At 33.9% G+C, this 15,765-nt stretch overlaps 2 protein-coding genes across 2 annotated transcripts; one reads left to right on the forward strand and one right to left on the reverse strand.

Annotated features, from left to right (window-relative positions):
* Positions 1–1,359: 1,359 nt before the first annotated feature.
* LOC100799226 (acyl-coenzyme A oxidase 2, peroxisomal) lies at positions 1,360–5,998 on the forward strand. The gene is made up of 7 exons (XM_003525015.5): positions 1,360–1,919; positions 2,044–2,159; positions 2,828–3,708; positions 4,376–4,555; positions 4,651–4,817; positions 4,912–5,035; positions 5,683–5,998. The coding sequence occupies exons 1-7, from the start codon at positions 1,513–1,515 to the stop codon at positions 5,836–5,838; spliced, it is 2,031 nt and encodes a 676-aa protein (XP_003525063.1). The 5' UTR covers positions 1,360–1,512; the 3' UTR covers positions 5,839–5,998.
* A 343-nt stretch (positions 5,999–6,341) lies between these two features.
* BZIP133 (putative bZIP domain class transcription factor) lies at positions 6,342–11,274 on the reverse strand. The gene is made up of 5 exons (XM_006580220.4): positions 9,487–11,274; positions 9,306–9,383; positions 8,408–8,613; positions 7,355–7,578; positions 6,342–7,212 (listed from the first exon to the last, which is right to left on the reverse strand). Exons 1-5 carry the CDS (start codon positions 10,520–10,522, stop codon positions 6,549–6,551), a joined length of 2,208 nt encoding a protein of 735 aa, XP_006580283.1. The 5' UTR covers positions 10,523–11,274; the 3' UTR covers positions 6,342–6,548.
* Between the last annotated feature and the right edge of the window lie 4,491 nt (positions 11,275–15,765).

Genomic DNA, 15,765 nt, shown 5'->3' on the forward strand with positions numbered 1-15,765 from the left:
AAATAGTAATAAAAAGTCGAGGTGAATCCAAACAAAAATTCTAAAAAGTGTTGAGATTACAAAAATAATTAACCCTAAATTATACACATAACCAAAGAGGGTGGATGAAGTTTCATCAAGCGTAACTTTAAAATAGTAACTCTTGATTTCAATCCTTTATTTTTTTTGTAATCCAATAATTAAATGTGAGTTATTTGTTATATGAAAAGTACCTCTTGAAGTAATTTTATCTCCTAGTAATTAATTATTAGGAAGCTTAAAGAGAATTTTAGAATGACTATGATATGCACAAAGAGCCTCAACTCATGTGCCTATATCAATTGATGCCAGATTATTCAAACTTTTTCCGCGATATTAAATTCAAATCTTAAATATATAATTATGTATTTATGACAAATAATTTAAAAATGGAGATACATACTTGTGGAGTGAGCCCAAGTCTTTGTGGAAAAAGATTTTTTTGTTGTTAAAAATAAAGAAATATAATTTAATGATTTTTTTAACCATCATAATTAGGAGCTTTGATTTTTTAGTGAAACTATTTCATAATTTTTGTTGTATGGACTGATTATAAGATTAATCATCTATAAGTTATATTTAAAGTTTTTCATCTATCCTTAAAAATGTATTATGAAAAAATTGAATCCAAGTATTTTCTACATACTCAATGATATATTATTGACTGAACTACCTCCATTAGATTTATTTAATAATTAATAATACCATAATACTTTTTATCATTAATAATACCTATAATATAGATGTGAACATGTATTTTTAATTTTTTCTGACACGTGGTGGTGTGGACCGATGGTGCAAACACAAAATTAGTTATTTTATGTCGATATGAAAAGTAGATAAGAGATACCGTATGGGCCACAACTATCCAAGACATTCAAAGGATAAAAGAATTCTATCTTGTTCCGTCTTAAATTGGAAAATCGTACAATTTATATAATTTTTATATTTCATAAAATATAAAAACAGCATATTTAATCTTATAAAATGTAATATCGCATGTTAAATTTAAAATAAAACATTCATAAATGTATAATTTTTATAATCAACATTCATCTATATTTTTTAAAAATTTATTATATAGAAAAATTCAAATAAATATACCATAATTAACATTTGTTTATGCAAATTTCAAATAGAATAATCATTATAAAATGAAAAAAAATTATGACAATAAATTCTGGGTAAGATTTCATTTTCATAATATCATCGGTTAAAAAAAAAAAGTCATCCGTTATTATCAGTCAACTGAAGACACGTTGGAAGGCGCGCAGGGAAATTTAGCTGAAAAATTCCGATCCTATCCATATTGGTCAGTCACGACTCACGAGTGATCATCGCTTCAAAGCCACGTTATCGATTACGACCATTACCATTCTAAATGCCGTATCGCCAACACCAAACGAACACCCCCTTATATATATCTGAACATGATCGCAAATCGTTGAAATTGGACAATAACAAATACCGATTCCACCAAACACAACACAGAAAATGCAAACACCAAACTGCGAAGCCGAGAGGCGAATCCAGAGGCTAACCCTACACCTAAACCCCACGGCGTTGGTCGCGGCGAAGCAGTTGGAGATGGCAACGTGCGCTCGCGGGAAGCTGAGCGTGGACACGCCGTCCTTGTCTAGTTACATGCGAGGGAAACACGTGGACATTCAGGAGAAGGTGTTCGATTACTTCAACGCGAACCCGCGCCTTCAAACTCCCGTTGAGATCTCCAAGGACGAGCATCGCGACCTCTGCATGAAGCAGTTAACGGGACTCGTCAGAGAAGCCGGGATTCGACCCCTCCGTTACGTAGTCGACGATCCCGCTAAGTACTTCGCCATTTTGGAAGCCGTTGGAAGCGTTGACATGTCGCTCGGGATCAAGATGGGGGTCCAGTATAGGTACGCAACTTAATTTACCAGTTTTCTTAATGTTTAATTTGTCTATTTTAATTCCATGTTAATTAGTGTAAAAAGTTTTTTGCTAACTAATACTAATAACTCTTTTTTTTTTTGTGTTGTGCAGTCTTTGGGGTGGTTCTGTTCTCAATTTGGGGACCAAGAAGCATAAGGATAAGTACTTTGATGGGATTGATAACTTGGACTACCCTGGTTGTTTTGCTATGACCGAGCTTCACCATGGTACTTTCATCTCTTTCTTCTTCTAACATAACATGTTGCTCAACTTGTAAACTTTGTTTTTTCATCTCATTGTTGGACTGTTGGTTAGTGTCACTGACTTACTGACACTGTTGATCGTGTAGGGTAGAGAGGCTTGGTTGATTTGAGAAAAAAAAAGGTTTTTCTGTTTTTACAAATGATTATAAAATGTCACATTTTTCACAACCATTTGTACTGAAACATAAAGCTAAGGATTTAGACAGACACAGAGATAACAGTGTTTTTGTGTTTTCTTATACAAGTAAGAAAAATGAAGGCAATATGACATTTTGAAATTAGCTGTGAAAATAAGAAATATAAAAGTAATGAGGTGAATGTGAGATACTGCTGAAAAAAACCTATTTGAAATAATCTAACAAACAACAGTTTCCATTTATTTGCAATTGCCGGTGAAGTGCATTAAAGTCTTTAACCAATAACCTTTGCTTCCTCCCTTTATTTGATTGTTTTCCATACCCAACTTACTCTCGGATAAACATCTTTGGGGTTGAAATTATATATATATATATATATATATATATATATATATTTTCTTTCCAGGGACTTATATTTCTATGTCAAACATGCTAACCACATAGCGTTTCCCCAAGTACACATTTCTAAACTGCTTACTTTTTTGTGCTTAAAAGGTTCAAATGTGCAGGGCCTCCAAACTGTTGCCACCTTTGATATAATCACAGATGAATTTATCATTAATACACCAAATGATGGTGCCATCAAATGGTGGATTGGTAATGCTGCAGTGCACGGCAAGTTTGCCACTGTTTTCGCTAGGTTGAAATTACCTACTTATGACAAAAAAGGACTTTCTGATATGGGTGTCCATGCTTTCATAGTTCCAATAAGGGATATGAAGACCCATCAACCACTTCCTGGAATTGAGATACATGATTGTGGTCATAAAGTCGGCCTCAATGGTGTGGATAATGGAGCATTGAGATTCCGCTCGGTAAGAATTCCTCGAGACAATCTTCTAAACCGTTTTGGAGATGTCTCCCGTGATGGAAAGTACACGAGTAGCCTTCCTACAGTAAATAAGCGGTTTGCCGCTACTCTAGGGGAACTTGTTGGTGGTAGGGTAGGCCTTGCGTATTCCTCAGTAAGCGTCCTGAAGGTTGCTGCCACAATTGCCATCAGATATTCTCTACTTCGTCAGCAATTTGGACCTCCAAACCAACCTGAAGTCAGTATTCTTGACTACCAGTCTCAACAGCATAAGCTTATGCCAATGCTGGCTTCAACTTATGCTTTTCATTTTGCCACGACAAATCTAGTGGAGAAATACTCTCAAATGAAAAAAACTCATGATGATGAATTAGTTGCAGATGTCCATGCCCTTTCGGCAGGTCTAAAGGCTTATGTAACATCATACACTGCAAAGTCACTCAGCATCTGTAGGGAAGCCTGTGGAGGCCATGGTTATGCTGCTGTTAATCGGTTTGGTATTTTGAGAAACGATCATGACATTTTTCAAACATTTGAAGGAGACAACACAGTTCTGCTTCAACAGGTTTTTAGCTAAAGCCTAAAGCCCAATTATATTGCTTCTCATAGATAATAACTACTCTACTTTTACAACCTGGTTGTTGTTATGTTTTAATCAGATAACCAAGATAATATATATTGCAAAGAATTGCCTCAGAATTCACTCATTTAAATCTGTGACTGTGTTTGCTGCTTCCCATATAAAAAATATATTGGCTTTCTTCTAGACCTTAGTGAAGAGTGTAGAGAATAGTGAACAAATCCGCATTGAAATTTTGCTCAAATAACAGAACAATAAAGGAAAGTTGCAGCTGGTTGGGCATTATATGCAATTGGTTTGCCCATACTTTGGTTCAAAATACCACTTTAACCTTGTGCTGTCATTTGCATTCTGCTGATATTAAATGTTTGTAGAGCTTCTTTGGATCTTGCTTTTGTTAGTCTCCAAATGAAATGCCAAAGTGTTCTAACAAAAGAATCCATTAAATTATTTGATTGCTGGTGCAGAGATATTTTTGCAACATTGCTTTCATACTTAAAACCATGTGGAATCATGGGAAGGCATGCCCTTCCTTCGTTTGATGGCAACTATAGCTTTAGGGCCATGCATTATGTATTTTGATTGGTTTTGCTATCCTCGTATTGGAAGCAAGTTAACTAATTTGTTTGGATTTTTTCCTTTACAAATGAAGGTTGCAGGTGATCTTTTGAAACAATACAAGGGAAAGTTCAAAGGTGGAACTTTCGCAGTGACATGGAACTACTTGAGAGAATCCATGAATACTTATCTGTCACAGCCAAATCCGGTTACTGCTCGGTGGGAAGGCGAAGACCATTTACGAGATCCTAAATTTCAATTGGATGCGTTCAGAGTGAGTTTTATCTTGATTGCATGACTAATGATTTAATATAGTTTATACTGACATAAATATTAAATCAACTAGTTATTTTGATTTTCACTCTGCAGTACCGAACATCTAGATTACTTCAAAGTGTTGCTGTACGACTTCGAAAGCATTCTAAATCTCTTGGGGATTTTGGTGCATGGAATAGATGTTTGAATCACCTTTTGACACTTGCAGAGTCACATATTGAGTCAGTCATCCTTGCTAAATTTATTGAAGCCGTGCAGAGGTGCTTCCTTAGTTCCTAGCCCTTGTGTATTATCTCCTTTATTTGCTCAATTTTGTATTTTATCCAATTTTAACTTGACTTATATATGCGCCAGCTGTCCCGATCCAAGCTCCCAAGCTGCTCTGAAGCTCGTCTGTGATCTTTATGCTCTGGATAGAATATGGAATGACATTGGAACCTACCGAAATGTTGACTATGTGGCTCCCAACAAAGCCAAGGTATAATAATCCTTGAAATAAAATTAGTACTCCAATATGTTGAAAATAAATTAATGCGCAATTGAGTACAAAAATTAATTAGCTGTTTCTAGTTTTTCCTAACAGCTCACAGAAACCCTTAATTACCAATGGGTTAATAGCTGATACTGGGGGGCCGTTCTAAGAAACTGAGAATGACTAGTGATAACCTAAATGAGATGGTACTAGGTCTGCCTGGGACAATTATGATGGCTGGCTTTCATATTAATTTGCATAACTTTGGTAGTAGTTTGGTTAGATACCATGAATGACATTTTTATCCAAGGGACAATGTCACTCATTATTTGGCTACGTAAGCACTTCTTTTTGAACTTCATTTCTCACCCATCAGAAAATTTAAGATTATTATATATATTAAGGAAAACATGATTTAAGATTTATGATAATTTCATATCCATACATTGATTTTCCCTCAATAAAACATATATTATCGATTATGAGCATGAGTTGGCTTTTGAAAATCTTGGTTTTGGCAATCGGTTTTTAACCTTATGAAGATAACAGTAGTACAGAGTTTATCTGAGATGAGGATGGATACGCTTGGACCTTGCCCTTTTTTACATCATAATGTTATTATTGTTGTATATTGAAGTTTTTCCATTTCACAGGCAATCCACAAGCTCGCGGAGTATCTTAGTTTCCAAGTGAGGAATATTGCAAGGGAACTTGTTGATGCATTTGATCTTCCGGATCACGTTACACGGGCCCCCATTGCCAAGCGGTCAGGGGCCTACTCGCAGTACACACAATATGTGGGATTTTAAAAAAAGGAACGCAAAGAAGATTGATGTATTTGCGGGAATTAACATGAGAAAATATTTTCTTGGCTCATTGTTGAAATTTATATGCTAGTGGTTGCTCCTGACCAAGAAACTACTACACACGACCAGAACCATAAATGAATGAAATGAAGTTTCAGTCGAAGATATCAGTGGAAAGTGAAAATTATTTTGTGAAAAGATATACAAGGTTTTTTCTTCAATATTTTTGGAAGCCAAAAGTTACCTTTTGAATTTTAACATTGATTGATTGCGAACTATTTGCTCAGCTTCTGCATGTAATGGAGCAATGGTATTAATCTTGTGGCATGGGTAAAAATTGTAAATTTCTTATAATATCTAAATCACACGAAAAGTACCAAGAATTTAGTCCATTAGCCTTTGCTGCTATTATGCAGATGGATACTGTTTCAATGTTTCACGTACAAAAACAGAAAAATAAAAATGGTTAACAGTGTCTATAACAAAACCATCAGTGAAGAAGTATCTCAGATTCTCTTCAAGCAACATAGTCTTTGCTAGTCATCATAACATGCAGCTCATTTACAGACACTTACACCCCATTTTTCATCTCACAAATTTCTTTCTCCAACAAGGACCATGATCATGCGTCTATAGTTTTATTTTGGGTGTTTTTGATAATATAAATTAATGTCAAGCAAGCACAGCAGAAAAAAATTCATATACTTTGAGAATTAAAATTTTTCAGCCCTGATAGTTCTGCAATTATGGTATGCATTTCGAGCTGATTCACTTTTTTGCTTGATATCTTCATACATCTTCAATGATGCCTCAGAAAATTTGGTCAGGCGATCAAGAACCTTTGTTAATCTTGCATGTATGCAGCTCAAATTCGTGGACTCATCTTCATTCTCTTCATTAGTTTTGCTCTCGGTTTCTGCCATACTTGCATTGACAGAATTCTGTTTCTTGAGAAGTTGGTCATTATGCTGCTCCGTCTGCAGATGAAGATCAGACAAAAAGTTTCTGATTGCCTGACTTAGTTCCTCAGAGGGTAAAGCCTTGATCCCAGCAGACCAGTCACGGCAAAGAACAAATATAGGTGGTGCCAGAACTCGGCGAGGGGAGAATGGTCTTCTGCTCTTGGTACGCTCCCTTGGTTGCAGTATACAGTTTTGTAGCCACGCATTGACAGCTTCCACATATGAGGTGAGGCTGTTAATCCAGTTAGCAAAACTCAGACCAAAGAACTCAACTTCTTCTAGCAGCCGAGTCATTATCTCTCTGAGTGCATCTCCTTGCAAGGTTCCTGGTGTGCTCCTTGAATGATATGCCAAGGAGATGGTGATGTACTGTGCATGATGACATTCAAGCATAGCCTTCCACATCCTGATCAATCTGCACAACCAGTAGTTTCTTAAGTTATATTAGTTGTTATAGCTTTAACACTCAACTGGCAAGGAATAGATTTTAAAGATAACAGAGAAAGTAAAGCTTCAAGGTAATAAGATAAACATAAAATCCAGAACCCCCCACTTACCCTTCTGTTAACTCCAAAAGTTGTGGTAGCAATTCTTCATCCCTCATTCTCTCAATTCGTTTAGATATTGAATCAACAGAATATATAGCCACTGTTAACCGTGAATGCAGATCCTTCACAACTGACCGGGTCTTGTCAATCACATGAGTGCCTTGATCTTTTGCAAATTGATGCCTAAGCTGGTGACATTTTCGATCATAGTCCTTCCTTATGAATTCACTAGCCTACAGATAGCCCAACAGGTGGTCAAAATGATCAAGGATTGAAAACACAATTTGGAGGTGCAACACATTTACCAAGCATAAGCATGACAATAAAAGAATTTGGAGAGAAAGGAACAATTAAATAAATGCATATTATAGTAGATATTTTTGACTTTTAAGGTTTTTCTTTTCCTTGAAGTAACAGTTATTTATATGGTTCAAGCAACTTAGGAGGCCTCACTTTGATTATTGCTGACAACTTGTGTGAACCAGTCCGAGAATTGTAGTGGGGTATTGAAGGTAAATTCCACCAAGATTTAGAAAAATGGAGTGAGCAGTAAAATACTGCTAGAAAAGTTTAACCAAGTTCCCTTTTATTTTCTACACCAGATTACCTATGAATAATGAATGAAAAAAATTCTTGATACTATTTCTCTAGTGAATTTTCTCTGCAACACCAGAAGATAAGATAGATAACAAATTAGCTCTGAAATGTGAATTAACACTACAGATGAGCACAACATTGGTTATGCATTTTCAAAGACGATAAGGAGGCATTAATTGCCCAAGAATTCTCCAAGGACCACGGAAACATAAATTTTCATATGCCTTATACCCATTCCCAAGATAACCATAATTTATGATTTCAATGTGGCAAGGCAACTAATATTGGCATCCAAGGAACTCAAATTGTTATTGACTTGATGTTCTAAAGATATTATATGTAAATTAGTATACTCAGTTATCAGGCAATTCATGTTCATCCATTTATATCATGCTTTATTTAAATAGTTCAGTGTTTTTCATCATAAACCCTATACTAATTTCATTTTTATGCGAATTGTAATACCTTTACTTCATCATAGAGTTTTCGCTCCCAGGCATATAGTCTGTCAAGAGTGGATGAATGGCTTCCAGCAATCATACAGAATTCTTCTACAAAGTCACTTCCACTATCATCAATATCTTCCTTTGTTTTTGTAGCCAAAGCATTCCTGGACGAGGATGATCGAGAAGATGCTGTCCTTTTCCAACTAATAATTTTTTGGGCAGGTTCTGCACAGATAGGGGATAAATTAGTCCATCCCAAATATTCATCTTTCAAGAATCAAACCTTGAAGTGCAAACAAAACAGTGACCTCGTAATTAAATGTTTAAGAGTAAAAACTAACAAGGAAAAAAATTGAATAATATTAACACCCGTAGCTCGAGATAAGGAATTTACAGGTAGACCAGATTGCATCAAATACAAAACAACACTATATACCTCTTTATTTCCAAACTCATCACAAGGTAAGAACTTATGTCAGCATAGCTTACCTTTCAACAAACAATTATTTATTTATTAACCAAATGAACAATCAAACCTCATGAATTGAAGGATACCACTTAGATTACTGCATGTTGTTGCAGAAAATAATCACCTTAATCCAAATAGAAAGAATCATATTTATCACCAGACTTAAAACATTCAGCGAACCATATACAAAACAGAAATTAGTTATATATATTACAAATAGCAGCTTAAATTTTAAGCTTGTGTCATGTCCTGAACAATTTCATTTCATTTGTCAACAAATGGAGAATCAAACAAGAGCTAATAAGTATCTAGAAACCTTCAATAGAGTAACAAGCCAAATTTGAAGAATAAATGACAAGCCCAAATCATCAAGCAGTATTTAAGGCTAAATCCACAATTTAGATTAAGTTGGTAATAAGTGTCTATTTACAGAACTGATGCAACTTACCCTGGAAAACAGGTGAAGCCTTTCTACCGCAACAAACAGGCTGGACAGCAGACAACAAAGCAGTGGTAGACGACTTCCCTAAGAGAAGAAGTCAAAAGCAGTTTAGTACCTCGCTATTGCATACAAAATTCATATGAAGTTCAGCATCTGGAAGAAAAAAAATCTGATTTCAAGCAATTACCTTTTGCCTCAGAATATCCCACCTTGATTTTGTTAGCCTCTAACAACCTCAAGACCTCCCTACCAGATTCAGAAGCTCGAATGAACCTATGCTCTATATCCTTTATGCTAGAGAGAAAATCTTTAGCTCTGTGTGTGATGAACTCTGAAGGATCCTCTCTTTCTGTGGAGGCATTTTTTCCAGCCATGTTTTGCTCCCTCTTTGCACTGGACCTTCCACCAGCACCCTTGTTTGCAACAGCTCGGCTCACATCACCTGCAGCACTTGGCAACTCTAGCTCTCTCACTTCTCCATCAACCATTCCTTTGCCACCTTCAACTCCTCTTGAAACAGTTGAATTATCAAGGCAATGTGCATAAGAGTTGCCACACTCATTTCCCATTGCAGCACTGCTGAAGTTTCCACTAAACTTCTCATCCAGGAGTGGTTGCATCATGCAATGCCTATCAGAACCAACATGTAACCATTGATCACCCTTTTCTTCATCCCTAAACTCTCTGGACTCACTACAATGCACTGCAAACCTGAAGCTGTCACTGTCCTCTGCAGGTTCAAAGAAATCCCAAGATGCACCTGACTCAGGAGGAGGTGGTGGAGGTGGAGGCATTGGAACCACGGTGGATTCATCATCCAAATAGTTGTTGTTACCGAAGGCATTGATCCTAACAGTGACAGCAGCACTACCCCCTGACCTCATGTAACTAAGAGTGGTGGCCACAGGAGGCGAAAGAGGACTCTCGGTGTGCAACGGTGACTCCAAAACCTCAACCTCAGCAACATGAGAAGGTGATGATGGAGAAGGGTAACTAGTTTGAGAAGGGGTTTTGTTAGATATAGAAAGAGATGACTCTACCTCTACCTGAGACTCAGCATACCTGCGGAGAGCAATGCCAACATTTCGAAGAGATTGAATGTACGAAACATGTGCAGCTACTAAAGCATATCTTGAATCAATAGCCACCTTGATGAACCTCTTTCTTTCCTTGCACAGACTCAAAGCTTCATTCTTTTCCGCTCTAGAGTTCGTAGCACCCATTTTCCCCCTTTTGTCAGATTACATCCATTCACCAAGCATTCATAGAAAAAACCCTATTTTGATAACCCCCCACACCACCCCATTACTTTTTCTTCAGAGCTTCACACATTCACAATCACACACAACATTCCAAGAGGCCCACTTGGGGAAAAAAATAAGTAAAACAAACCCAATGAAGAGGAAAACTAAAATATCATAACCCTTAAAGTTGACAGCTGGAAAAGCAAGACCTCCTCGGTCAAAATGTGACCTTTATTATGTTTCAGACAATGGTGAACAGAGTAACCGTGAGCACCCATGCTGCATGTTGATGCAGCAAATGAGAAAAATGAGAGAGCTTAGGACTTAGGTTAGTAGGAAAGGAACAAGACCCTTTGTAAGGAAAAGGAAGACAATTGGTGGTGGAAAAGTGATTGAGTTGGTTTCACTCAGAACAAAGGAAGGAAAGGAGAAGCAATGAGGGTAGGTGAAGGTCATCAAAACAAAGCCATCGAGGGAAACCTGAAGCGTATCAATGTGGTTCTGGTTTTTTGAGTGTGTAGTGTGGAATAACCTTGTTGCAGAGATTCTGCAAAGAGCAATGAGCGATTGAGCGTTGTGCAGAGATGGCAAAAAGGTGCAGAAAGAGAAACAAACAAAAAACGTGAACGACTTACTTCACTGGTGAACCTCGTTTTGTGTGTTGGCTTTGGTTTTTTACTTTTTTCATTCATTGCATTGAAAAACAATAGTTAAGTACATTAAATTAAATCAAAGATAAAATATGTTTGAAATTTGTCTATAATTTGAAAATTATTAATTTTATCCTTCTGATTTTTTTTATATTAATTTGATTCCAATAAAATGTATCTCTGTTGGTAATTTTATGATAATTTGATATAGGTGTAATTTGATTATAAATAAATTAAATAATTTATAATGGTTAAACTCTAAAATGAATTAAATAATCTTTTGCGGTTAAATTTCTTAAAAATTTGTAATTTTATATTACTTTTAAAACGATTTTCTTGCACATGATAAGATTAGGAAAAAAATTAAATAACATTAGATCCTAGTATCTTATAAGTTTACTTGAGAACATAAAAAAAAAAATAACTTTGTTAGCTACCTCATGAATCCTGAAATGGAGTTATAGCTAAAGATAAAAAAAATATGAATTACTTTATAGAAATTAAATTAATAAAAAAAATTATAAAGATAAAATTAATATTTTTAAATATTTTATCCATAAATTAATTTCTAAGGTTATAGTTCTGTGCAAATGAATCAAAATCATGAAATATGATTTCATCTATAAAATAATTAAATATTAGTCATTATAATTTTTTTATAATTTATATGCATATATATATATATATATATATATATATATATATATATATATATATATATATATATATTCTCATATGACAAATTAAAATCAAAATGTACAATTTGGTAGTTTCAATTTTCTTATTTTTTAATTAAACCTTTGTAATGATTTTTCTATTTTGATTAATAATAAATTTATATCACTTATAATTTTTAGATAAATCAAGATGTTTATATAAATTATATCTTTAAAATATTTACTTATTATGAAATTTAACTATATAAAAATAATATTTATAGTACATGTTAGAGTTGATTAAAAAAATAAATTACACTCAACAATAGTGATTGTTCTGTTAATTTTTTAAGAATTTAAAAATATCTTTATAGCTTAAAAAATCGACACTCGTAATTTATCTAATCCTTTATCTTTTATCTTATTACTTAAAGTAGTATACATCAGGAGAAAATTTCCCCCCTAAAGTTTGAGGCTTGTAATTTTCAATCCATGTAAACTAATCTAAATAATAAAAATGTTATTATATTAATTACAAATATTTGAAAGTAATAAAGGAATATTTTTAGTTAAATACACCAAATAATAGTCTTTATTACTTAAAGTAATATAAAATAGGAGAAATCCCACCCTCAAAAGTTTGAGTATCAATTTTATAATTTTCAATTCATCTAAACTAATCAAAATAATAATAATGTTATTATATTAATTACGAATATTTGAAAATAACAAATAAATATTTTATCACTTAAAGTAATATACATTTAAGAAAAAAAATTCCCCCAAAAGTTGAGGGTCAATTATGTAATTTTCAATTCATGTAAACTAATAAAAAAATAATCAAAATAATAATAACATTATTATATTCATTACAAATATTTGAAAGTAATAAAGGAATACTTTCAATCAAGTACACCGAATAATAGCCTTTATTACTTAAAATAATATACAGTGGGAGAAATTTCACCCCAAAAAAAAAAGTGAGGGTCAATTTTGTAATTTTTAATTTATATAAATTAATCAAAATGATAATAACGTTATTATTATATTAAATACGAATATTTGAAAATCATAAATGAATAATCCCAATTAAATATAATAACGTAGAATATTCTTTATTATTTAAAGTAATATACATTAGAAGATATCTCTCCCACCCAAGTTTGAGGGTCAATTTTTATAGTTTTCAATTCTTGTAAACTAATTAAATTAATAGTAACGTTATTATATTAATTACGAATATTTGAAAGTAATTAATATTGAATTATTCTCAATTAAATACACTGTAAAATATTTAATAAAGATAAAAGTAATGACATTAATCAAAATACACGCACGAAATACAGGTTAGGAATTTTACTTTAATTGATATTAATGTATTAATATATTAGTTCAAACTACACTTTTAAATATATCGAGATAATTAATTTAAAAAATGCTACTAATTTAAAATTTCAACCTAATTTTAGAATTGATTTTGGTATAATTGAAAACATTCAAACACACACAATCAAATTGAAATGGCTCTAAAGATAACTGGAAAAAATTAAGCCTTACTGTTAATTGAACATATGTACTCGTCCACATGTCCAGCTATCACTGGCCAGGATTACAGCTTACGTGCTAGTCCAAGTAATAATTTCTCCTAAGATGGAAATCACCGTCTCAAATTTCTAATGTTTCCATTGTTAAAAAACATTTCCTAAACAAATATAATTATTATCTTTATTAAAGTATTTTTAATATATAAATAGAAAAGAATATGTTAAAGAAACAGGTAATTTGAGTCTGTGGGCTGGCTAACCTTTTTCATCATATCTAATTAAGATGGTGATGAAAATGAAACATGACAATAACAATTACGAAGTTAATTTGCATTGACGAGAATACAATTACTTGAGGTTTTTGTGGTGTGCTAATAGGAAATTAATGTAGTACTACTGTTAACTTACAAATTCTTATGAGTTTAGCATAATATATTTTATATTATTAACTGATTAAAATTAATTGTTGATATAATTTTTAATGTGTAAAAGTTGATGAACTTATAATCAAAATATAATACAAAACTATTAAACATTTATCACATTATAATTATTATTCTTTATTTTTAAACGTTGTTTTACGCTCATTTCTTTTGCAGCACAAAACTTTAATTTACACTTTGTCTGATAGGAGGAAAATGATAAAAAGAAATGAAAAAAAAAAGAGAAAAGGAATAGATGAGAAATGAGAATATTGTGTTGTTTGTGAGTAGAAATAAGAAGGGAGGGAAACGAAATGGGCTTGGATCGACACCTTTTTATTTCAGCGCAAAAATGTGAAGAGATGAACAATGACGTGAGTTATTCACATATTTTTGCCGTATTTTTGGGTGGGTGGGTTTAGAAATCGTCCAATTTTGTGCGTTTAATGTCGGCTTTTCAAGTTTTAAATACGGCTAGGTTTTTTTTTTTGAAGTCTTAAATACAGCTAGCTGGATAGATCTTATGATGTTGAGTTCACTTCACTCCATAACTATGGCTGATTTGTAGGACAATACCACCACTTTTACATATTTCTTATCAAATAACTTTTCTATCTCCCGTCAAAAGGAGGAGATTTTCTTTCTGCACCTATCATTTTTCTTCTACACCTAACAATAAGAATGAAAAACGAAAAATACCCTTACGTATAACCTATACGGATTATCAATCCATAAGACTATTATGGATTCGCAATCCGTAAGGCCATTACGAATTGCCAACCATGAAGGTCATGGATCTCACGCACACCACACCACACCCAATCCCTTCCCATCCCTGGCTAGCACCGTCACAAGGATCTTAGCAGCCTTGTGCGACTCCATTGCGATGATGTCGTCGAGCGGGACGAGAGGGAGGGCGATGGCCATGAAGGACATGAGGACAGAGAGCGCCACAGGGTCCAACCCTGCCTTGAAGGCGTCAAGGATAGAGATGGCAACAGCAAAGTACGCGAGCAACGTGAGGTGGAGGCGCTCCGTGGCAAGGTTGGAGTGAAGGGCGATGCCAGTGACCTCATGCACGCCACGCCCACTCCCTCCCCCTCCCTAGCCAGTGCCATCATGAGGATCTCAGCAACCTCATGCGACTTTGGCGTGACGATGTCGTAAGGCCATGAGCTACTACAGTAGAGGTGGTCATCCTGTGGTGCGACGGAGTTGGCATAGCGGTCCATGAGCTATTGGTAGAGGTTTGTGGTGGGTGTGTGGGTGAGGAAGGTAAGGCCATTACGGATTGACAATTTGTAAGAATCATGCAGATTGACAATCTGTATAATTCTTACGGATTGCAAATCCATGTTCTGAAATATTTCAAAAAGGGGTAATTTTGGAATATTTCAAAAAATGTAAGGTGTAGAAAAATTTCTTTTGGTGAAGGTAGAAAATCCCAAAAAGGAAAATCAATCCTATTGCTCATGAATCGTCTACCCTATGTTGGACTTTAGGTTTTTCTTCCATGATAAAAAGGAAAAAATACTATAAAACAAGCGTATCTTTTTATTCATACGATTTTAAATGAATAATTATCTAATATAGTTGTAAAATTTAAAAAGCGAGTTAGTTGTAGATTTGTTTTCCTGGATCACACATATCTGCTAAAAAAAATTATGATTTGAGTCAAATAAAATTAGTATAGGAATAAAATTTTAAATCTTACGTTAATTAATCCTTGCATAGGGTGATAGTTTTGGATTCATCTTTGATACAATATCATTGAAATTTAATCAAATATAATTTAAAAGCAGTTTGAACTATTTTGAATAAGTCAGCTTTATATCTCAATTCTAAACATATAATTTGGTTGCTAATATAATTAGTGACTGATATATAAAAGTGATTTTAGAAATCGTTAGTTATTGATTTCTTACAAATTTAGAGACTGATTTAGATACC

This window comes from Glycine max, chromosome 5, assembly GCF_000004515.6.
Source record: "Glycine max cultivar Williams 82 chromosome 5, Glycine_max_v4.0, whole genome shotgun sequence".
Lineage (NCBI taxonomy): Eukaryota > Viridiplantae > Streptophyta > Magnoliopsida > Fabales > Fabaceae > Glycine > Glycine max.